General features: G+C 40.7%; 1 protein-coding gene and 1 pseudogene across 5 annotated transcripts in view; both read left to right on the top strand.

Moving 5' to 3' along the window:
* Positions 1 to 2833: 2833 nt before the first annotated feature.
* On the top strand, positions 2834 to 3271 carry LOC308510362 (ubiquitin-conjugating enzyme E2 D2-like; annotated as a pseudogene). The gene has a single exon. The product of its transcript is annotated as a ubiquitin-conjugating enzyme E2 D2-like (transcript).
* Positions 3272 to 12717: 9446 nt separating this feature from the next.
* C1GALT1 (core 1 synthase, glycoprotein-N-acetylgalactosamine 3-beta-galactosyltransferase 1) overlaps positions 12718 to 17361 on the top strand; it is a 30551-nt gene continuing 25907 nt past the window's right edge. Inside the window, exons 1-2 of one of the 4 annotated variants that reach the window (XM_081080012.1) lie at positions 12727 to 13030; positions 15206 to 15321. Coding sequence is in view for 1 of the 4 variants with exons in the window: in XM_081080011.1 (XP_080936137.1) it covers positions 13024 to 13030 (7 nt within the window). In the remaining 3 variants the exon portion in view is untranslated. Of the gene's footprint in view, positions 13031 to 13099; positions 13554 to 15205; positions 15402 to 17361 lie in introns of those variants that run through there. The other 3 variants (XM_081080013.1, XM_081080011.1, XM_081080014.1) reach the window with 3 other exon arrangements.

Here is a 17361-nt window from a genome sequence, read left to right as displayed (position 1 = left end):
GCACTGAGAGAAACAAAATACTACTCTGCTTCCTCTGAGAAAAGAGGTCAGACTCCTTAGGCAGGAAGTAGAAAAATGGATGTAGAGACAGATATTTAGAAGGGGAGGAAAATAAGGATGGTCCTGGGTGTCTGCTAGGATGGATCCACTCAGTAAAAAAGGAGGCAAGCCCAGCTCAAAGTAGAGGTAAGGTTTGACTCTAAATTAGTTGGAGAGCATAAACATACACACGCAACTCATTCTAGAGACAAAGATGAAATAGAGGGCACACGTCCTAGGAAGGACATATCCAAAGAGGTGACGTAACTGTAGAAATTGTATCAGAGAAACCAGTCCCTGAGAACAACGTTAACAGATGACAGAGGGAAAGTTGAACTCTTCACTTGTGTTTGGGCAGAACTGCCTCCATACACAAACACAGCACTAATCAGCAGAAGTAATTAGTATCGGGAGAAAAATAATGAGCCATAACATGCTTTCAAAATAAATAGAGTTTAAGCAACTATAAGACAAGGACAAAAAAATGGACAGTAACTTCCATTTTTATAATTTAATCATTACCACTTCTGTATGACAGGTATGTTGTATAAAAAATGGTATAATAGAGAGTCTGAATTATTTTTAAGTAGACTATTAGTCAACAGGACTTAGAACTAGAGTTCTGTTGACATGCAGCCACCCTCAACAGAGAAAGACTCAATTCCCAGAAATAATAGTTGCTTCTGTTTTTGGAGGGTCATCCTAATCCATAGAGTCATGAGGCTTTAAACACTGGGGGAAAAAATAGAAATCACTTAATCCAACTCCTTTACTTTAAAGGTAATTGCCCCCTGGATGAAAATCATTTATGCACATTTCAGTATAGAAATCTATATAGTGGATATCTTTGTTTGCTAATTAGTATTTGCTACTAGGGGACTAAAAATGTGGCAACAAATTGAAGTATTTGTTGAAAAGATGTTTCCTTTTAAAAGTTTTGGTCAATGCTCTTATTATCAATATTATGCTTGTTTATAAAAATAGTTACCATTTCCTGAGTACTTGTACTATGGTAAGCCTTTGTAACTATCCTCTCATTTAACCAACACAATCACTCTAAAATACGGGCATCATTATCTCCCTTTAACGGTTGAGGACAGTGAGACTCAGAAAGCAGCTAATAAGTAACAGAATCGGGATGAGAACACATGTTATCTAATACCTAGTACTTTATTAGGTTGTATCACCATGGAAACATTTTTTAAAAAAAGATATCAGAAAGATAGGAAAACATGAACATTTTCCATCCTTTCTCTAGTATGTGATCTTTCAAGTATCCTTAAAACACGTGTGCAAGTACAGTCTATTGAAGTTTACCCTAAAGCAAAGATGGTCATAAAGAGGTCATAAAGAGGGATGGCATACTGAAAGTATTTCAAAATTCTACCTCTGATTAAATGTGAAAAATCCAAAAGCTTCAGTAATTGTCCAAACCACCATTGAATTGGTTTGATGATTGTGAATCTAGTTGGTGGTATGATTATGGGCTCATTTGTGGGCAGAAAACAAGACTCATAGGTTGCACTGGGTCTATTTCTCTTCATTTCTCATGTGGAGCATTGATCTTAATGTATGAAGACCTAACTCTAGGTAGGGAGAAGTCAATCAAAACGATATGACTCACTGATTATAGAAACTTAAAAAGCAGGTTGAATTTTAAGGGGGTTGAGATATAGCCCTCCCCTTGTTTTAGGTTTTGTCATAGGCTATGTTTCCCAGAAAACAGATTCTGAAACACAGATCAACACGCATACAATGTATTAGTGAGATGAATATCTGTGAAACGGAAGAGAAGAAAGCAGGACTGGACAGAGGGGAAAACTGGGCTATAAAGTTGTCTGAAAAAGGTTCTTCTACTCAACTGGATGGGGAAGTCTGATGTCGGACCGGTCCTAGAGTGTCACAGGTTGATGTTGGGAGGCTGGGTCTTCACAGGCTTGTGCTGATCAGTCATTGGACGTGGATGGCCTTATTCAGGGCTCATCTTGAGCTGAGGCAGCTATCTGCACCTGAGGCAATTCCCTAAGAGGGCTGGCTGCTGAGGTTTGTCTGCTGGCAGCACTTCCAGTAGCTGGGGGTATGAATCTTTCAGTCCTAAAAGGAGATCAGAACAATGCACCACAGTGTCCACCCCAGGTTTGCCACCTTTGATCGTATATATAGTATCGTTTTGTATTATTTAACATGTATGGGGTGAGTCATCATAAAATGCCCCAGAAACGCCCCAGCCTGGTGAAGATTAATGCTGCATGTCAACTTTACCGGGCACTTAGGCGTTTCCTTTGGACCCCAGACCCTCTGTGTAAAGACCAGTGTCGGGAAGTTAGAACTTACAGGGTCAGGCTGGTGTTTTTCTGTGAGCAGAACAAGAAATCACAGCAGCCAGTGAGAGGAAATGGCCAGATAACTGAAAGACAGAAGCCAGGTTAGGAAGGAGCTCAGACCAGGTTGTGCCCAGCCACCTATGTCAGAGAATGGTGATCCTTTGAAAAGCAGATCTGGGACTAAATAAAGCTCCTTTATAGGTTGTATTTAGCCAAAGGCTGTAGTTTGCTGACACTTGATTTAAAAGATTAGCATTAAAAACAAGGATCCAGACCGCTGCAGCTGGCTCAGGAGCCGAGTGGGCCTCGGCCCTCAGTTGGTCCCTGAGGACCCGTGCTCCGGGGACTCTCCATCTTCTCTGGTCGACCCGTGAGGACCGAGGTGGTCTCGCGCCCCCTTGCCCCTTCCCCATCCCTCCCCGTCCCTGTCCCTGTCCCCGCCCCGGGGGCTGCCGCCACCGCCTCCCACGATGGCTCTGAAGAGAATCCTCAAGGAATTGAACGACCTGGCACGGCCCCCCCAGCACAGTGTTCAGCAGGTCCTGTTGGAGATGATATGTTCCACTGGCACGCTACAATAATGGGGCCAAATGACAGTCCTTATCAGGGTGGAGTATTTTTCTTGACAATTCGTTTCCCAACAGATTACCCCTTCAAACCACCTAAGGTTGCATTTACAACAAGAATTTATCATCCAAATATTAACAGTAATGGCAGCATTTGTCTTGATATTCTACGGTCACAGTGGTCTCCAGCACTAACTATTTCACAAATTCTCTTGTCCATCCGTTCTCTGCTGTGTGATCCCAATCCAGATGACCCTTTAGTGCCCGAGACTGCTCGGATCTACAAAACAGACAAAGTCCAACAGAATAGCTCGGGAACGGACTCAGAAGTATGCGATGTAATTAAGGAAATCATTGGATAACCTCTACAAATAAAGATAGTGGAACTCTGAAAGAGAAAGTCCTTTTGATTTCCATGTGACTGCTTTCTATGAGCTCCCGCATCATCTTCCCCTGTGCACATGTTTACCTGATACAGCAGTACTGCGTGTTGTACATACTTGGAACAACAAACTAGAAATACTGTACTTCTGTACCAACATTGCCTCCTAGCAGAGAAGTGTGTGTGTGACAAGCCAGTTCTCCAGGCGTAACCTAGGTGTGAGACTAAAAGCTTTCCTTTTTGACTTAAATTTGGATAACGGCAAGGTGAGAGGTGGTGGGTATGGTGTGTGCGTGGATGGGGAAGAAAAGCTCCACTGACCTGTAGGAGATTGTGTTTAAGTGGAATCGTTTTAAATTCAAAACAGATAGGAAAAGCAAGGCGAAGAATGCGAAGCTGTTTCTGTATTCATTTTATTCCGAAGGACCGATGTCTTAGGTGAAAGTTTGACCAACCAGATTAAATTCTACCCACATCCTATATTTTAAGGTCTAAGTTTAAACTGGTCAACATTTAAATGGATTGGAGCTATTAGTACATAAAGTGTAATGGGCTTTGTTCCCAACTCTTAACATCTCCCCACCCTTTAACTCTCATCCTTTCAGCCCCTTTCTCTCTTCCATATTCTTTGGTTTGTATGTGGTTTCTCAGTTAATACATAGCTAATAGCTCTTATTTTTCTTATGTTTTTAACTGCTTAGGTCTATCTGGATGTAAGGATGAAAATTCATTTGATGGAAATACTTGTGTATATTTAAACACCCAATTGCTCCTCTGGAGCTTGTACGTTCAAGAATGATTAATCTGTGTAATAAACTGATTACTACAGTCATTACATAAAAAAAAAAAAAAAAAAAAAAAAAAAACCACCAAGGATCCAGGAATCTAGTTGGTTTCATTTGCATTCAGCACCACAAGATTTCCGTGTGGCCTTGGGCAAGATCCTAAAGCTCTCTCGGTCTCCATATCCTCATCTATTAAATGGGTATAATAATATTAATAGTACTTAATCTTATAAAGTTGTTAAGAGTAGGTGATAGTTTAAGTTAAATATTGACCAGGTTGTCTGTCACTTATCAAGTATTCAGTAAGCAATTTTTGGAAATGTTATTGTTGTTTAATTTATTATCACATTAAGTTAACTGAGTATTTTCTGTCAAAGCCACTATTAGCTTAAATTTTGGAGGCAAAAGAATAGCTCAAGTGAATCATTAAAATTTTAAAATAATCAAAGAAAAAGCTGCACAGAGATTCTTTGTACTATTCTTGCAACTTTCCCATAAAGTCTGAAATTATGTCAAAATAAAATTGAAAAGAAAAAAATGCAGATCTTAGACTAACTTTGCTGGAATTATTTGGGATAGAAGCATGCATCTAGGTGTCTTGACTATTTTTATGCTGCTTGGTTTTATGGAATCATAGAACCTTTACAAAACCTTTTAATTTATCCCTTAATTTTTATGAAAATAGCACTCTACTTCAGCCATGCTACAAGAATAAGAAAAAAGAGTTTGTGTATATATTTGTATTAGAAAGAAAACAGGTGACAGATGAGCGGTAAGCAGGGAAAATTAAAGTGAGAAATCTTCAAGTAGGAGGTGAAAATGCAGAAAGAAAAAGTCCAGAAAGGCATGTATTGCTATATTTTTTCTCAGTTCCTCCCTGCAGATATTTCTTTCTTGGGGAAAAATAAATGAATATTTATGAACAACTATTGAGTATCAAGCACAGTACGAGGTGATTTCACATATTATCTCTCATTTACTAATAACCATCTTGTGGAAAGAAATATTATTGTCATTTTACAGTGAGAGAAACTAAAGCTCAAAGAGAATAATTCCGTTTTCTATGACCACACAGTAAATTATGGAGCTGGAGAGAGTGTAGCACAGATTTAGGGTCAAAAACGGGTTAAATGTTCATCAGCAGACGAATAGATACACAAATGATGTATATCCTTGTAATGGAATATTACTCAGCAATAAAAATGAACTCTTGATAAACTCAACAACATGGTTTAATTTCAAAGTAATTATGCTGAGTGAAAAAGCCAAATTAAAAAGGGCACACATTGTATGATTCATTTACATAACTTTAAAAAATGCAAACTAATCTGTAGTTACAGAAAGCAGGTCAGTGGTTGCTTGGAGATGGGATTGGGGTGGGGAGTGGCTGGAGAAAATTTGGGGGGCAATAGTTACATGTTCATTATCTTGATTGTGGTGATGGTTTCATGGGTTTCATGGTTTCATGGGTTTCATTTGGCATAATATGATGCCAAAACATCATATTATACACCTTACGTACGTATAGTTATTGCATGTTAATTACATCTCAATGAAGCAATTTTTAAAAAATTGGGTTGAATCCCTATTATACTACTTCCTAGTGCTTAATCTCTGAAACTAATTTCTTTATCAGTGAATAGGGTTGATAACACCTACTTCAGAGAGTTGGTGTGAAGATTAAAATAAGGTGATTAGTAGAGTGACTTAAATATAACATAGTGCCTAATATATAGTAAGTAAGCCACAGAAGTCAGTAAGAAGTCTTAGACTCTGAGTTCTTCCCTCTTAGAGCTTTCTCTACTTTAATTAGTAATGTTAGTCACTGTTATTTTTATCTACAGCTGTAATTGAAACACATCAATCTTACTCAAAAGCCCAAGATCTTACCACTAAACTGACAAATTTTATGATTTGAGTTAAGGCACACCATCCCCTGTTGGGGAACCAGGCCCAGAGTCTCCTACAAAAAAGCTGTCTTAGAGCCAACAGTTCCCAAGTTGTGACTATTGTATTCTTCAGCTCCAGAATTTCTGTTTAGTTCCTTTTTATTTCTATCTCTTTGATACTCTCATTTTGTTCATACATTATTTTCCTTATGTTCTTTAGTTCATTCTTCATGTTTTCTATTAGTTCTTTGAGCATATTTGAAACAGTTGTTTTAAAATCTTTGTCTCGTAATTCTCATGTCTGAACTTCCTCAGAGATGGTTTTGACCAATTTATTTTGTCCCTTTTGAATGAGCCATACTTTCTTGTTTCTTTGTATACCTTGTAATTTTTGGGGGATAAAACTGGACAAAAATCTTTCAAAATGCTTTTTACCTCTTATAAATGAAAACTATTTAGATCTCTCTTAAATGAAGTGACGAAACATATTTTAATTAATGGGGAAATTATCCATTCAAATTAACTTCAAAAAGTGTAATTTCATATAAGAATACAGTGTAGAGATTCAGGGAACTCAAGAGCAGTCAGGCCTTTTATGGGATGGGGCTGTGGGAAACTGGGACGTGACTCCCCTTTCTCTCTCAGGGAACACACAGCTTAGGGTTGTTACTATTCTCAGATAGTCTGTTTCATTTTTATCTCTCCCTGTAGAGTGGGTTCCCCTTATCTTAGGTTTACGAGTGTGGGTTAGAAGCCCATGTTTGGGTTACAGTTTCAGTGTTCAACAGAGAGTAAGGCTTCTCTTTCTCAATTCCAAATTCCCAGAAGAATCTGGTTGATTCAGATTCCTTAAAGGATCAAAACCTATTGAATCAGTTGTGGCCAGGAAGGGAGAAAGGTCCTTTCATATAAACATGGCTATGGGGACCCAACCTGATGAAGAAATTTCGGGAGAAAGGGATGAGGAAGAGGGGGGTGCTGCTCTATGGAGGATGGACAGAAACCCAAAAAAGTATCTATCACCATCCATTTTCAGATTTAAACATATTTAAATACAACTTAAAAGAAAGAAGAAAAAAGTGCCATGTTATGCAGCTAAAATTTGTAAGTCACTTATTTATAATAGAGGTAGCATACACATGTTTAAATACACATGTTACTGCCTAGGACTTTTAAACTAAATCCGGCTTCACTTACAACAAATGTTCTGTGCTTTTGTTGCGCCACTAGGGAAAACAATTAAGGAATATCCTGATTCTTCTTCCAGGGAACTAGAAAAACAAGTAATCCCAGGGAGCCAAACCTCGTAAGTTGAGAATATTTCTCTAGATGACACAAGTCCTCAGTACACACGTGGCAGTCTCACTTGTAAGCTAATAAGTTGTGAGTCATGCAGAATCCTCTTCCCTTGAGGTTAAAAGTATTTCCTAGACTTTCTTTTTTTCTTTATCTCCTCCTCTGCTCTGTTTTTCACTTTTACCCCTTTCATATGTCAATCAATTTAGAAAATAACACTAACCTTTGCAACTATCTCAAAATCTTGGTAGATTTTGTGAAGCAGTAGCTGCAAGGAATAAAAACTGTTTGGAAAATGCTCTCTTAGGTTCCATAGGGTGAAAATACTTTATCCTGGCAGGTATTTTTCAATCTGAGATGAGAAGCTCTGTTGAAAAGCACATTATTGCCAAAGAAGGAAGCTCTGTTCTTTTCTTTCCAGGGTTGTTCTTCCTACTCAAGTTAATAAAGATGGGAGTTAGCAGGGGTCGTCTACAACCACAAATAATCTGATGTCTAGGTTAGCCAGTAATTTCAACCGATTTGGAGTCACAGCTGAATTGCAGAAAGCAAGAACGAACAACAATATATAAAACAAAACCAGAGAATTTGAATAGTTCATCCACTACATAATCAGGACTTGAATCTTACACTAAGGCTCTGTCTTACTCTTCCTCACATATTGACCTCTGGAGTTAGCCATGCCATCAAATTGTGTGTTGTCAATAATTGCATAATTTCTACCTCTGATGTTTCATTATATTAAGTCCTCCCCTGTGTGCCCAAGTCCTCCTCTCTGAAAGACAAAGACATGTATTTTACCATTTATTTTCTTGCTGCTGGGTGCAATTTTGCTCTAGGATAAACTCTTCGACTCAGACCAAATTATTGGTTAAATGTATGTTTATTACTAAGTATATTTAACTACCACTCTTACCATAAAGAGGGACACACACCCAACCACAATTACAAATTAATTCATGAAAAGAAAAAGAAGCCAGTCATAATTATGTGTTCTTTTTAAAGTGCAATAAATTCTCAGCAGGCTAATAAAATGAGATCTGACATATAATAACCTACCATCCTGCCATATTCTTAAATCCTAACTGCTTATTATGAATGATGCTAATATTTTGCAAAGATACACAGCAAAATCAGTAAGTTATCACCTTTTGAAAGAAAAGTCTTCATGGTGTACACAGCTAGAATATTTAACGCTTAATTGCTTAATGTAATTAAACAAATAGTAATGTTTTACAATTATATTGTCACATATAATCTCATTGACCACCTTTTGAGGCAGGTTGAGGCTATTTTCTCCAATTTATGGATAGTGATCTTGAGATATAGAGGGCTTAGGTGGCTTGCCATCAGCAATTCAGCTAATCAGTGATAAAACTGGAAGCATTATTCAAGTCTCAAGAGTTCTATTGCCCAATTCAATATGTTTCTTCCAGGATTGTACATGTTTATATCTTGGTAATATTCACAACTGATTTCTCTATGATCATGTCCAAAAACGCTTATATAATACAGGTGTCAGGGACCAAAGATAATACCAGCATTGGATGTTACCCTTTAAAGTAAAAAAGATATATTCTACTTCATTCAATTGTTGATTCATTCAAACAATAAATAAACACTGCTATATGTGCCAGGCATTGTGCTGGACTCTATTATACCCAGTTGTGTTACTTATCTTTATTGCATATAACAAATTATCCCAAAATTTAATGGCTTAAAACAACAAACATTTATTAACTCACAGTTTCTGTACGCCAGGAATTCAGGAGTAGCTTAGTGGAGTGGTCTGGCTCAGGTTCTTTCTTGAGGTTCAGTGAAGATGACTGGGGATGCAGTTATCTGAAAGCTTGATTAGGGCTGGAGGATCTGCTTCCAAGGTCACTCACATTGCTATTGTCAGGAGTCCTAAGTTCCTCATTAGCAGTTGGCAGGAAGGCTTAATTATGCATAATGTGGGCCTCCCCTAAAAAATTACACTACGTCATTTCTACAACGTTCTATTCATGAGAACAAGTCACTAAGTACAGTCCAGACTCAAGGTGAGGGGAATGCAACTCCACCTTTTGAAGGAATTAGTATCAAAGAACTTGTGGACATAATTTAAAACTACTATACCAGTGAATATAATTTACTTTACAGAATTTAATCTAATTACAAAATATTTGTTAATCTAATTGTAATATTTGGGTATTTAAACGGAAACTAAGTATATTAGAAAGTGGTTTTTTTTTGTTGTTATTGCTTATTTGTTTCCATTTTGTGTCCCCATTTTCATCTCACCCTATTAAAAATTCTATATATAGTGCTAAATAAATGATGACTTCTTCTGTCTTAAGGCATCAATTAAGAATTGTATTCAGTGCTTATAACAGAAAACCCAAACAACAAAACCTTAACTAGGAGGTATTTATTTTCTGTCACATAACAAAACATCCAGAAATGGGCAGTCCAGAGTGGGCAGGCTGGGCCTCCAAAGCAGTCATGAACCAGGCACCTCTGACTTCCTACACTATTAATAGTGTGTGTGGGTTTTGTTATTATGGTTGAAATATGGCTGTTCCACCTCCAGTATCATGCCACTGGTAACAAAAAGAATGGGTACAGGTCCCAATGACAAACTACACATTTCTTCCATAAAGCTTTGAGTCCCTGCAAGCAAAAACCACTTTAATTTTGTTGACTGGTCACATGGCTAAATATGGTCTACAAAAGTCTGGGGAAGTAAAGATTTTTAACTGACACATTGTCACCCTGAAAAAAATCAGATGTTGCCTTACAGCTGCCAAACCATTTGTTCCCCCACGCTCTTCCCAGGATTTCACAAGGGAGTGCCTCAGCAAACTGAGGCCCGATGGAGAGATATTGCAAACGCTCCTTTGAGGGGAAGTCTCAGCAAACTGAGACCCGATGGAATTATACTGGTCCCTTCCCTTCAATGGATTCCTTGGAGATGTGCGTGTGTGTGAAGGCAAAGTTCAGGCTGGAACACAATGGGAACTTTCAGAAAGACAGCCAGCAGGCTACTAACACACAGATCTGAGATTAACAATCTTTTACCTCTTTAGAAGTTTACCAATAAAAACTGTGTGTTGGCCCGATTCGGGTCTCAGTCCTTGAGGCTTGAGACCCTTCGCCCCGCTCACACTCTAATCTTGGCTACTATCTTTTCTTAGCCCTGCGCAGTCCTTCTCGCTTCCCACAGCTCATGTCATGCTGGACGCGACAATCAGAGTTCTGCTAGTAAAGAAGAAAGCATATTGTTTTAAACAACTAGCAGTGTCTAGCACCCTGCTTCAAGGAGCTCTGACACACATTATTGAAATATCACACCAGACAGACAATACTGTCTGAGGTTTATCTGTGTTTCAAATGGGAAAATCTAGTCATTTGGAGTCCCACATATAAAATATATTTTTCAAAGAGGCCACAACTTTCTTTTTTCTGGTTGATAATATTGGCTAACATTATCAACATTTCTAGTTGATAATGATGAGAATTAGGTGACAAAAATGTCACTTCTAGGAATTTGTCTGAGAAGATAACTGTACAGTTGTGCAAAGGGACATGCATAAGAAAGTTCATCAGAGTTGCTTATAATAGTAAAAGTTTGGGAAAAACCTAAATGTCAATCAATAGAATATTGGTTAAATGATGGTATATCCACTTGATGGACACTATGCAACTTTTCAAAATGATGTTATTCATGACATATTGTTCAGAGAGAAAAGAACTGTGTACATAAGATTCCATGTATGAAACATTGTATGTATATGTCTTTATGTGTGTTTAGTCTTAGAGACGCCTAGAAGAATGTAACATGAACTTTTAAAAATGGTTTTCTCTGGGTTATGGGATTTGGAAAAAAATTGTATTTGTTTGAATAGTATGTATTGTTTTAATCAAAGTACTAGCTATTTTCAAAAATACCTAGGAGAGTCGGAGGGGCTCATTTTATCCGGTATTGTTCATATCAACATTCCTTCTTGCCAGTAATTTTCTTAGACATGCTGTGGCCAAACTTATCCTTGGAAGTGTTTCTTGCTCACTGGAAAAGTATTATCCCTTATTTAATATAAATTTTAATAAAATTACAATGAGATATGGAATCCTAAGGTTTTTTGCTTGGCTTTCCTTTCTATTTGGAACACTGTGACCTCTGAATGTTCTCCTTTCCTGGTTTTACAGTGGCTGTGGGAGGGAAGGGGATGAGGCTGGCAGTAGCTATGCACAGGTTGGGGAAGAGAAGAGGATGGAGGTAGGAATGTATGCGAGAGAAGTCTGGAGGCATGGGCCAAGGAAAGAGCACTAACCTTGACGCCAGGATATTTGCACTTCTCTTCTAGCACGGGCCTATCAGTTTATCTTTCTGACCTCAGTTTTCTCATCAGAAAAATGAGAGGTCTGGATAAGAATCATTAGGTGTTTTAAAATTCTTTCGTTAGATTCTTTTGGATCTATTAGTGGCATATCCTGGCAAACTACACTAGAGCTGAATCTAAATAAATCAGAGGAAAAATAACAACAATAACTTACAAACGTTATTTTTTCCAGGCATGTTGCTAAGTAAGTCGCCAAGGTTACACAGCTAACAGGTGGAGAGACCACGATTCCAGCCCAGAATCTACACTCTCCTAACATCTATGCAGAAAAGTCACTAAAGAACTTCCTAATGAGAGTCTTAAAAGGAAGCAAAACAGCTTCCTCGCCCTCTAGTTAGGCCTTGTAGACGATGGTTAACACCAATAAAGCCAAGACCTTACCTCCACCTCCAGACTGCTTTGGGGTTGCCTCAATGATTAGTAGGCTCCTCCCTTTAATCTAGTGTTCTGATCCAAAGCCCTTTTGTCAACTAAAAGAGAGAGACGTTTTCCAAAGCCCAGAGGAAGCCACTCCTGCCATTGCTGGCAGCACTTAAGTAATGGCAGAACCAAAGACCCCGCGTGCCTACAGAAGGCTTTGTGGTATTACCACTATCTGAATTTTCAGCACTTCCTGGTTCACACATCTGGTTAGCCAGCACCCATTTGCATACCTCATCTGGCCGTATTTCCTTTCATTAAGGCCAGAGAGATTCTGACTAAAGGGAGGTGGGGGTGGGAGAAAGGGGAAAAAACAGGCTAAGAGCAGGCTAGAGGTCAAAAGACTCCTGCAGGGCTAGACCCAGTCCGTCAGACAAAGGTCCACAAGACATCCTCAGCCTCATACCCAGCTGTTTGACCGCTTTAGTCCCTCTCAGGTCCGGAAGCTAGTGCAAGATCCTACAGCAGGACAAAAAAGCTGCAAACGGGCAGAGAGGAGGCTACGGCTCACAGAAGACCCTACTTCCCCGACCCCTTCGCAGAAGGGCGGGGCGTGCACTCGGCGGCCAATCCCCACGTCCGCACGTCGCCGTAGCCCCGCCCCACCCTGCCCCCTCTCGCTCCGCCCTTCCCCGAGGCTGGTGCGGCGGCGGCGACGTCAGCGCTCGGAGACCCCGGGGTGGCGGCTGCGCCGTCGGCGGGCCGCGGCCTGAACGCGCTGCAGGGAGGGGCGGAGCGAGCGGGCGGGAGCGCGCGCCGGGCCCGCCTCTGCCGCCGCTGCCGCCGCCGCCGCGGTTGCCGGGAATAATCTGGGCGGCAGCCGGCGGCCCCGGCTAGCGGCAAGAAGCCACTTCTGCGGCTGCCGAGAGGAGCGAAGGTCGCTGGTCTCGCGTCGTCCCCCTCTCCGCCCCCCGGGAGGGGCGAGAGGGCGCCGCGGCTGATGTCAGGTACGGCCGGCGGAGGCGCCCTCAGGCTGTGGGTTCTAGGTGTGGGTTCCCTTCGCCCTCCCCGCCCGGAGTGTGTGCGGGGGAGCGCGCCGGGTGGAACCAAACCCCGGGCGCGGCCAAACAGGTGTCCCGGAGTTGCCGCCGGGGCAGCGGCGTGCGGGCTGCGGCGGGCGGCGAGGGGCACTTCCTGCTCCCCGAGTCCCTGCCAGCTGCCCTGGGGTCCTCCCCCCCACCGGGCCGCTATTTCGTCGCTGTCCTGCCTTCACTTGGTCGCGGATCCTTCCCTTGTGCCCTGTGGAGCCTCTCACCTTGCCGCGCGCTGCCTGCCGTCGGGCACGTAGCGGTCCTGCCGCCCCGCGCGCTGCCCGCCCCCGTCCGGTCAGTGGGTCGCGCGGGACGCGGCGCCCCGGCGAGGGCCCCTGCGGCGACTGCCGTGGGGCTGCCGCGCCCCCTGAGCGCTCGGAGTGGGCGCCTCCCCACGAGCGCCGGGGCACTTCCTCCGGGCTGTCTTGGATCCCGTCAGGTTCGTCTATGATTAATTTACTTTTTCCAATTTCCCCGTTTCTGGCAGAAGGAGCCAGCCAGGTGTGCTTTGGGCACGTGTGTGGAGAAGGGGAAGGAGCCCCCCAGACACACACACCCCCCCGTGTGATTTGATGAGTAGGTGCTGAGGACTGGGCCATGCAGCTTTAAATCGGAATAAATTATATACTCCTAAACGATGCACATGATTGAGGGGAGGGTATTTGGTTTTCCCCAGCTCTTTCCCTCTCCCCTTATTATTATTTTTTTAAAAAAATAACAGACAGAAAAACACCACACCGTTCTGGAAAAGTTGACTATAATCAACTTTTCGAGTTTAGAGTTCTCTAAATTCGTTATAGGTGTGCTGGTATGTATCCTTTTGGCGCTTCTCAGATTGGGAAGGGTGATGCTCACCGTGAACCGATTTCTTTATGAATGAAAAGTTGAGTATTATGAAGTTACAACTTGAACGCCCCAGAGTGAATAATTAGGCCGATGTGTAAGGGACAGAAGTGTGTTCCCTTACGCAAAGCTGGGCATGGAACCGTAGATAGATCTGCCCGGGTGCCAGGGAGAAGTGTGTTGCTTAAATTCAAGTTGTTTAATTTTGGTAGAAGTTTAGACAGTGGGAATCTTGAGTTTTGAGGAGGTCTTGAAACAACTTTTCACGCCCTTTCCTGGACAAATGTCTAATGAACTTGATGCATATGATGCTGTGTGTTCTAAGCATTGTATGTAGCGAAGTATACTTACGTTCTGTCAGCCTTAGTCTATGCTGATGTGCACTTTTTATGAATATAAAGTTTCGAGTGCCTAAACAGTTAACTCTTTTTAGCATATGTGAAGTAAAAAGGATTTAGTAAGGAAAGTATGACTCATTTAAAGTTTTTCATGGGAAAAGAATATGGTGTTTCAGTACTACTGCGGAACTATTAACTATCTCTTAAATTTGCGTGGAATTCATGTTTTACTGAATCTTTTTAAGAGTTCAGCATTTAAAAAGTGTTTTGTGGTTGCTACCCATTTAAAGGTATGGTTTTTCTTAAATGTACATTTCTTGGAATAGATTATATTTCTGAGTAAAATGAATATCCAGAAATTCTTGAATTTAATCACAAACTTATTTAGGAATGCATATAATGAGTTAATGTTTCCCTAGTTATAGAAATACAAATGTTTGTCACTAGACATATGCCTTTTATGTATATTGATTTATACTCACTAAGGTAAAAATTGCATTATATTCAGCTTATGAACTTTATAAACAATGGTAATTTAAAATAGCCTTTGTGTGGTAAAATCACTGATTGCAATTCTTGTGACAGTGCAGGTATAAACAAACATTAAATGGAAAATGTATAACCAGGCTGAAGTTCAATTCATTTAAAATTTTAAGCTTTCCAGTATAACCATGTTACTTTTAGAGGAGTTGTTGAGATTTGCATAAAAAGGCTAGTGTACAAGCTGTAGCAAGGTAGAAAGAAAAGTATGGCAAAATTTTTTTGCCCCAAATTCAGTGGGATTAAGGTCATTTTTTTTTTAAAAAAAGGAAGAAAAAAATGGTAAATTTGTTCCATAAAAAAGGAAGTTAACATAATATCTTAAAATACAAATCTGTAGCTAATGCGTAGTTAAATTTTAACTTTGCAGCTAATTCAGATGTCCAAGGGGAAAATACATGTCAAAATCTGTAAACGTGTGACAGTAAGAAGAGTCCTTTGGAGGGAAACAACTCGTCACAACTGGGGGAGCGCTACACGCATCTAGTGAGTATAGGCCTTGGATGCTGCTAAACATCTTACAGTAAACAGGACGTCCCCCACAACAGAGAATTACTCAGCTCGAGGTCAGTTGTGCCAAGTTGAAAAACCCTGGCTTAATGGGACTTACAAAAGTTGGAGCATAGATGGTGGAGGGAAGAGGGTGTTTGTATAGACAGAGAAGACAGTAGGGATAGAGGAACTGGTTGCTTGGGATGTTTAGCAAACTGTACATAGTTCAGAATTGCTGAAGCATAAATTATAAGGCATGGAGTATTGAAGTATGAGGCTGGAAACCTGGATAGAGTTTAGATCAAGGAGGGCCTTTATATGTCATGTGCTTATTAGTTTTTGTCTTTTGGGCAGTGGGGTTCCGTGAAGGATTCGTGGAGTGACACATGGTCAACTTTTGGGTAGGTCATTCTGGTGACAGAATGGGATGAGTTGAGAGAGAAGCACTTGAGTCAGGGAAATGGGTTAGATATTACAGTAGCCTAGGGGAGAGGGGTGGGTCTGAAATAGGACAAGTAGTAGAAATGGAGAGGAGAGGATTGGGTTAGAAAAATATTTCGGAAATAAAGTTGGCAAGATTTGGTGATTGGATGTGGGGAAAGGGTAAAGAGAGTGTTAAGAATGTCTCCCTAATTTCTAGTTTAGATAATCAGATGGCTCCTAGTGAAACTGGAATGCATTGGTCAGTAATTTAGGTAAGATGAGTAAGATGAGCAGGTTTAAGGGAGGAATGTAATAAGTCACTTTTGGACATAGTGAATTTGAGATGCCTGTGGCCCAGGTAGAAATGTTTAGTGTGTATATGAGTCTGAAACTTGGAGAAGCCTGAAAAGGATCAAGAGCTCTTTTTGTGTAACAAGTGTGGGGAAATTAGTGCACTTTGATTTCTCTTATATTATTTCACTCTCGAGAGAAAATTGTCTACCATTATTTAACTTTTGTCAGAAAAGTAATAGATGTGTACTTGATAAAAATAATTAAAACATAAAAAGGTTATAAAATGAAAATAAATGTTGTGCTTCCTGCCCATGCCTCCCAATCTTGGTTCCCAGAGTTAGCCCTTGTTAAAATATCTTATAGACAGTAGTTTCCCCTTATCCACGGGGAGTATGTTCCAAGACCACCAGTGAATGCTTGAAACTGTGGATAGTACCAAACCCTGTTATACAGCAATATGGCAGAGATACTGCAAGTTTGGTTCCAGACCGCTGTAATAAAAACAGTTGTAATTTTTTTGGTGGTGGAGGGTTTTGCCTTCAATTTGTGAAAAAAAACATAACACCTGTGAAGCATAATAAAGCAAAGAGCAATAAAATGAGGTATGCCTCTATACGAGGTGTGATGAAAACGGTGAACGTTAAAAAAAAAGTTATTACAGTAAAAGACCCATTGCCATTAATCCCTCCCCCCCCTCGCTTCAAACACGCTTCCCCCCTCGTTGTCGCCTTCTGAAGCAGTTCTGGAAGTCCTCTTTTCTAAGTGTCTTTATACACTTAGAACACCGTAGTGGTTCCTCCAAGTCCTGAATCGATTCAAAACGTTTACCTTTCATGGTCGTTTTGCCTTTAAGGAAGAGCCAGAAGTTGCATGGTGCCAGGTCTGGTGAATAAGGTGGATGAGGACAAACTGTAATGTTTTTATTTGGCGGAAATTGCCATACCAGAAGCGATGTGTGACACAGAGCGTTACCATGATGGAGGATGAAACCATTTGCCTGTTTCACGTTAATGCCTTGTTCGTGATCCATGATTTACTGCACACTTTAAAACACACCTTCTCTCAACCATAGTCCACACCTGACTGACTGCACTGAACAAGTTGAAACTTGTCACATACTGTCACTAAGGTTCAATGCACTGCTTCACTTATTAAAGATTCCTGCCTTTCCATTGGATGGCACTAGACAGCAGCATTCACACCTCATATACTGTTTTTTCCTATACATACCTTCTGTGGAGACAGAGCCCCAGAAAGCAGTTTCCAGGCTCTCAGCCTCACAGAAAAGTGCTGGCTCAGGTAGTAAATGGCCATCAA

The sequence above is a fragment of the Rhinolophus hipposideros genome (genome assembly GCF_964194185.1).
Source record: "Rhinolophus hipposideros genome assembly, chromosome: 18".
NCBI lineage: Eukaryota > Metazoa > Chordata > Mammalia > Chiroptera > Rhinolophidae > Rhinolophus > Rhinolophus hipposideros.
This window is presented reverse-complemented; position numbering and strand designations above follow the sequence as displayed.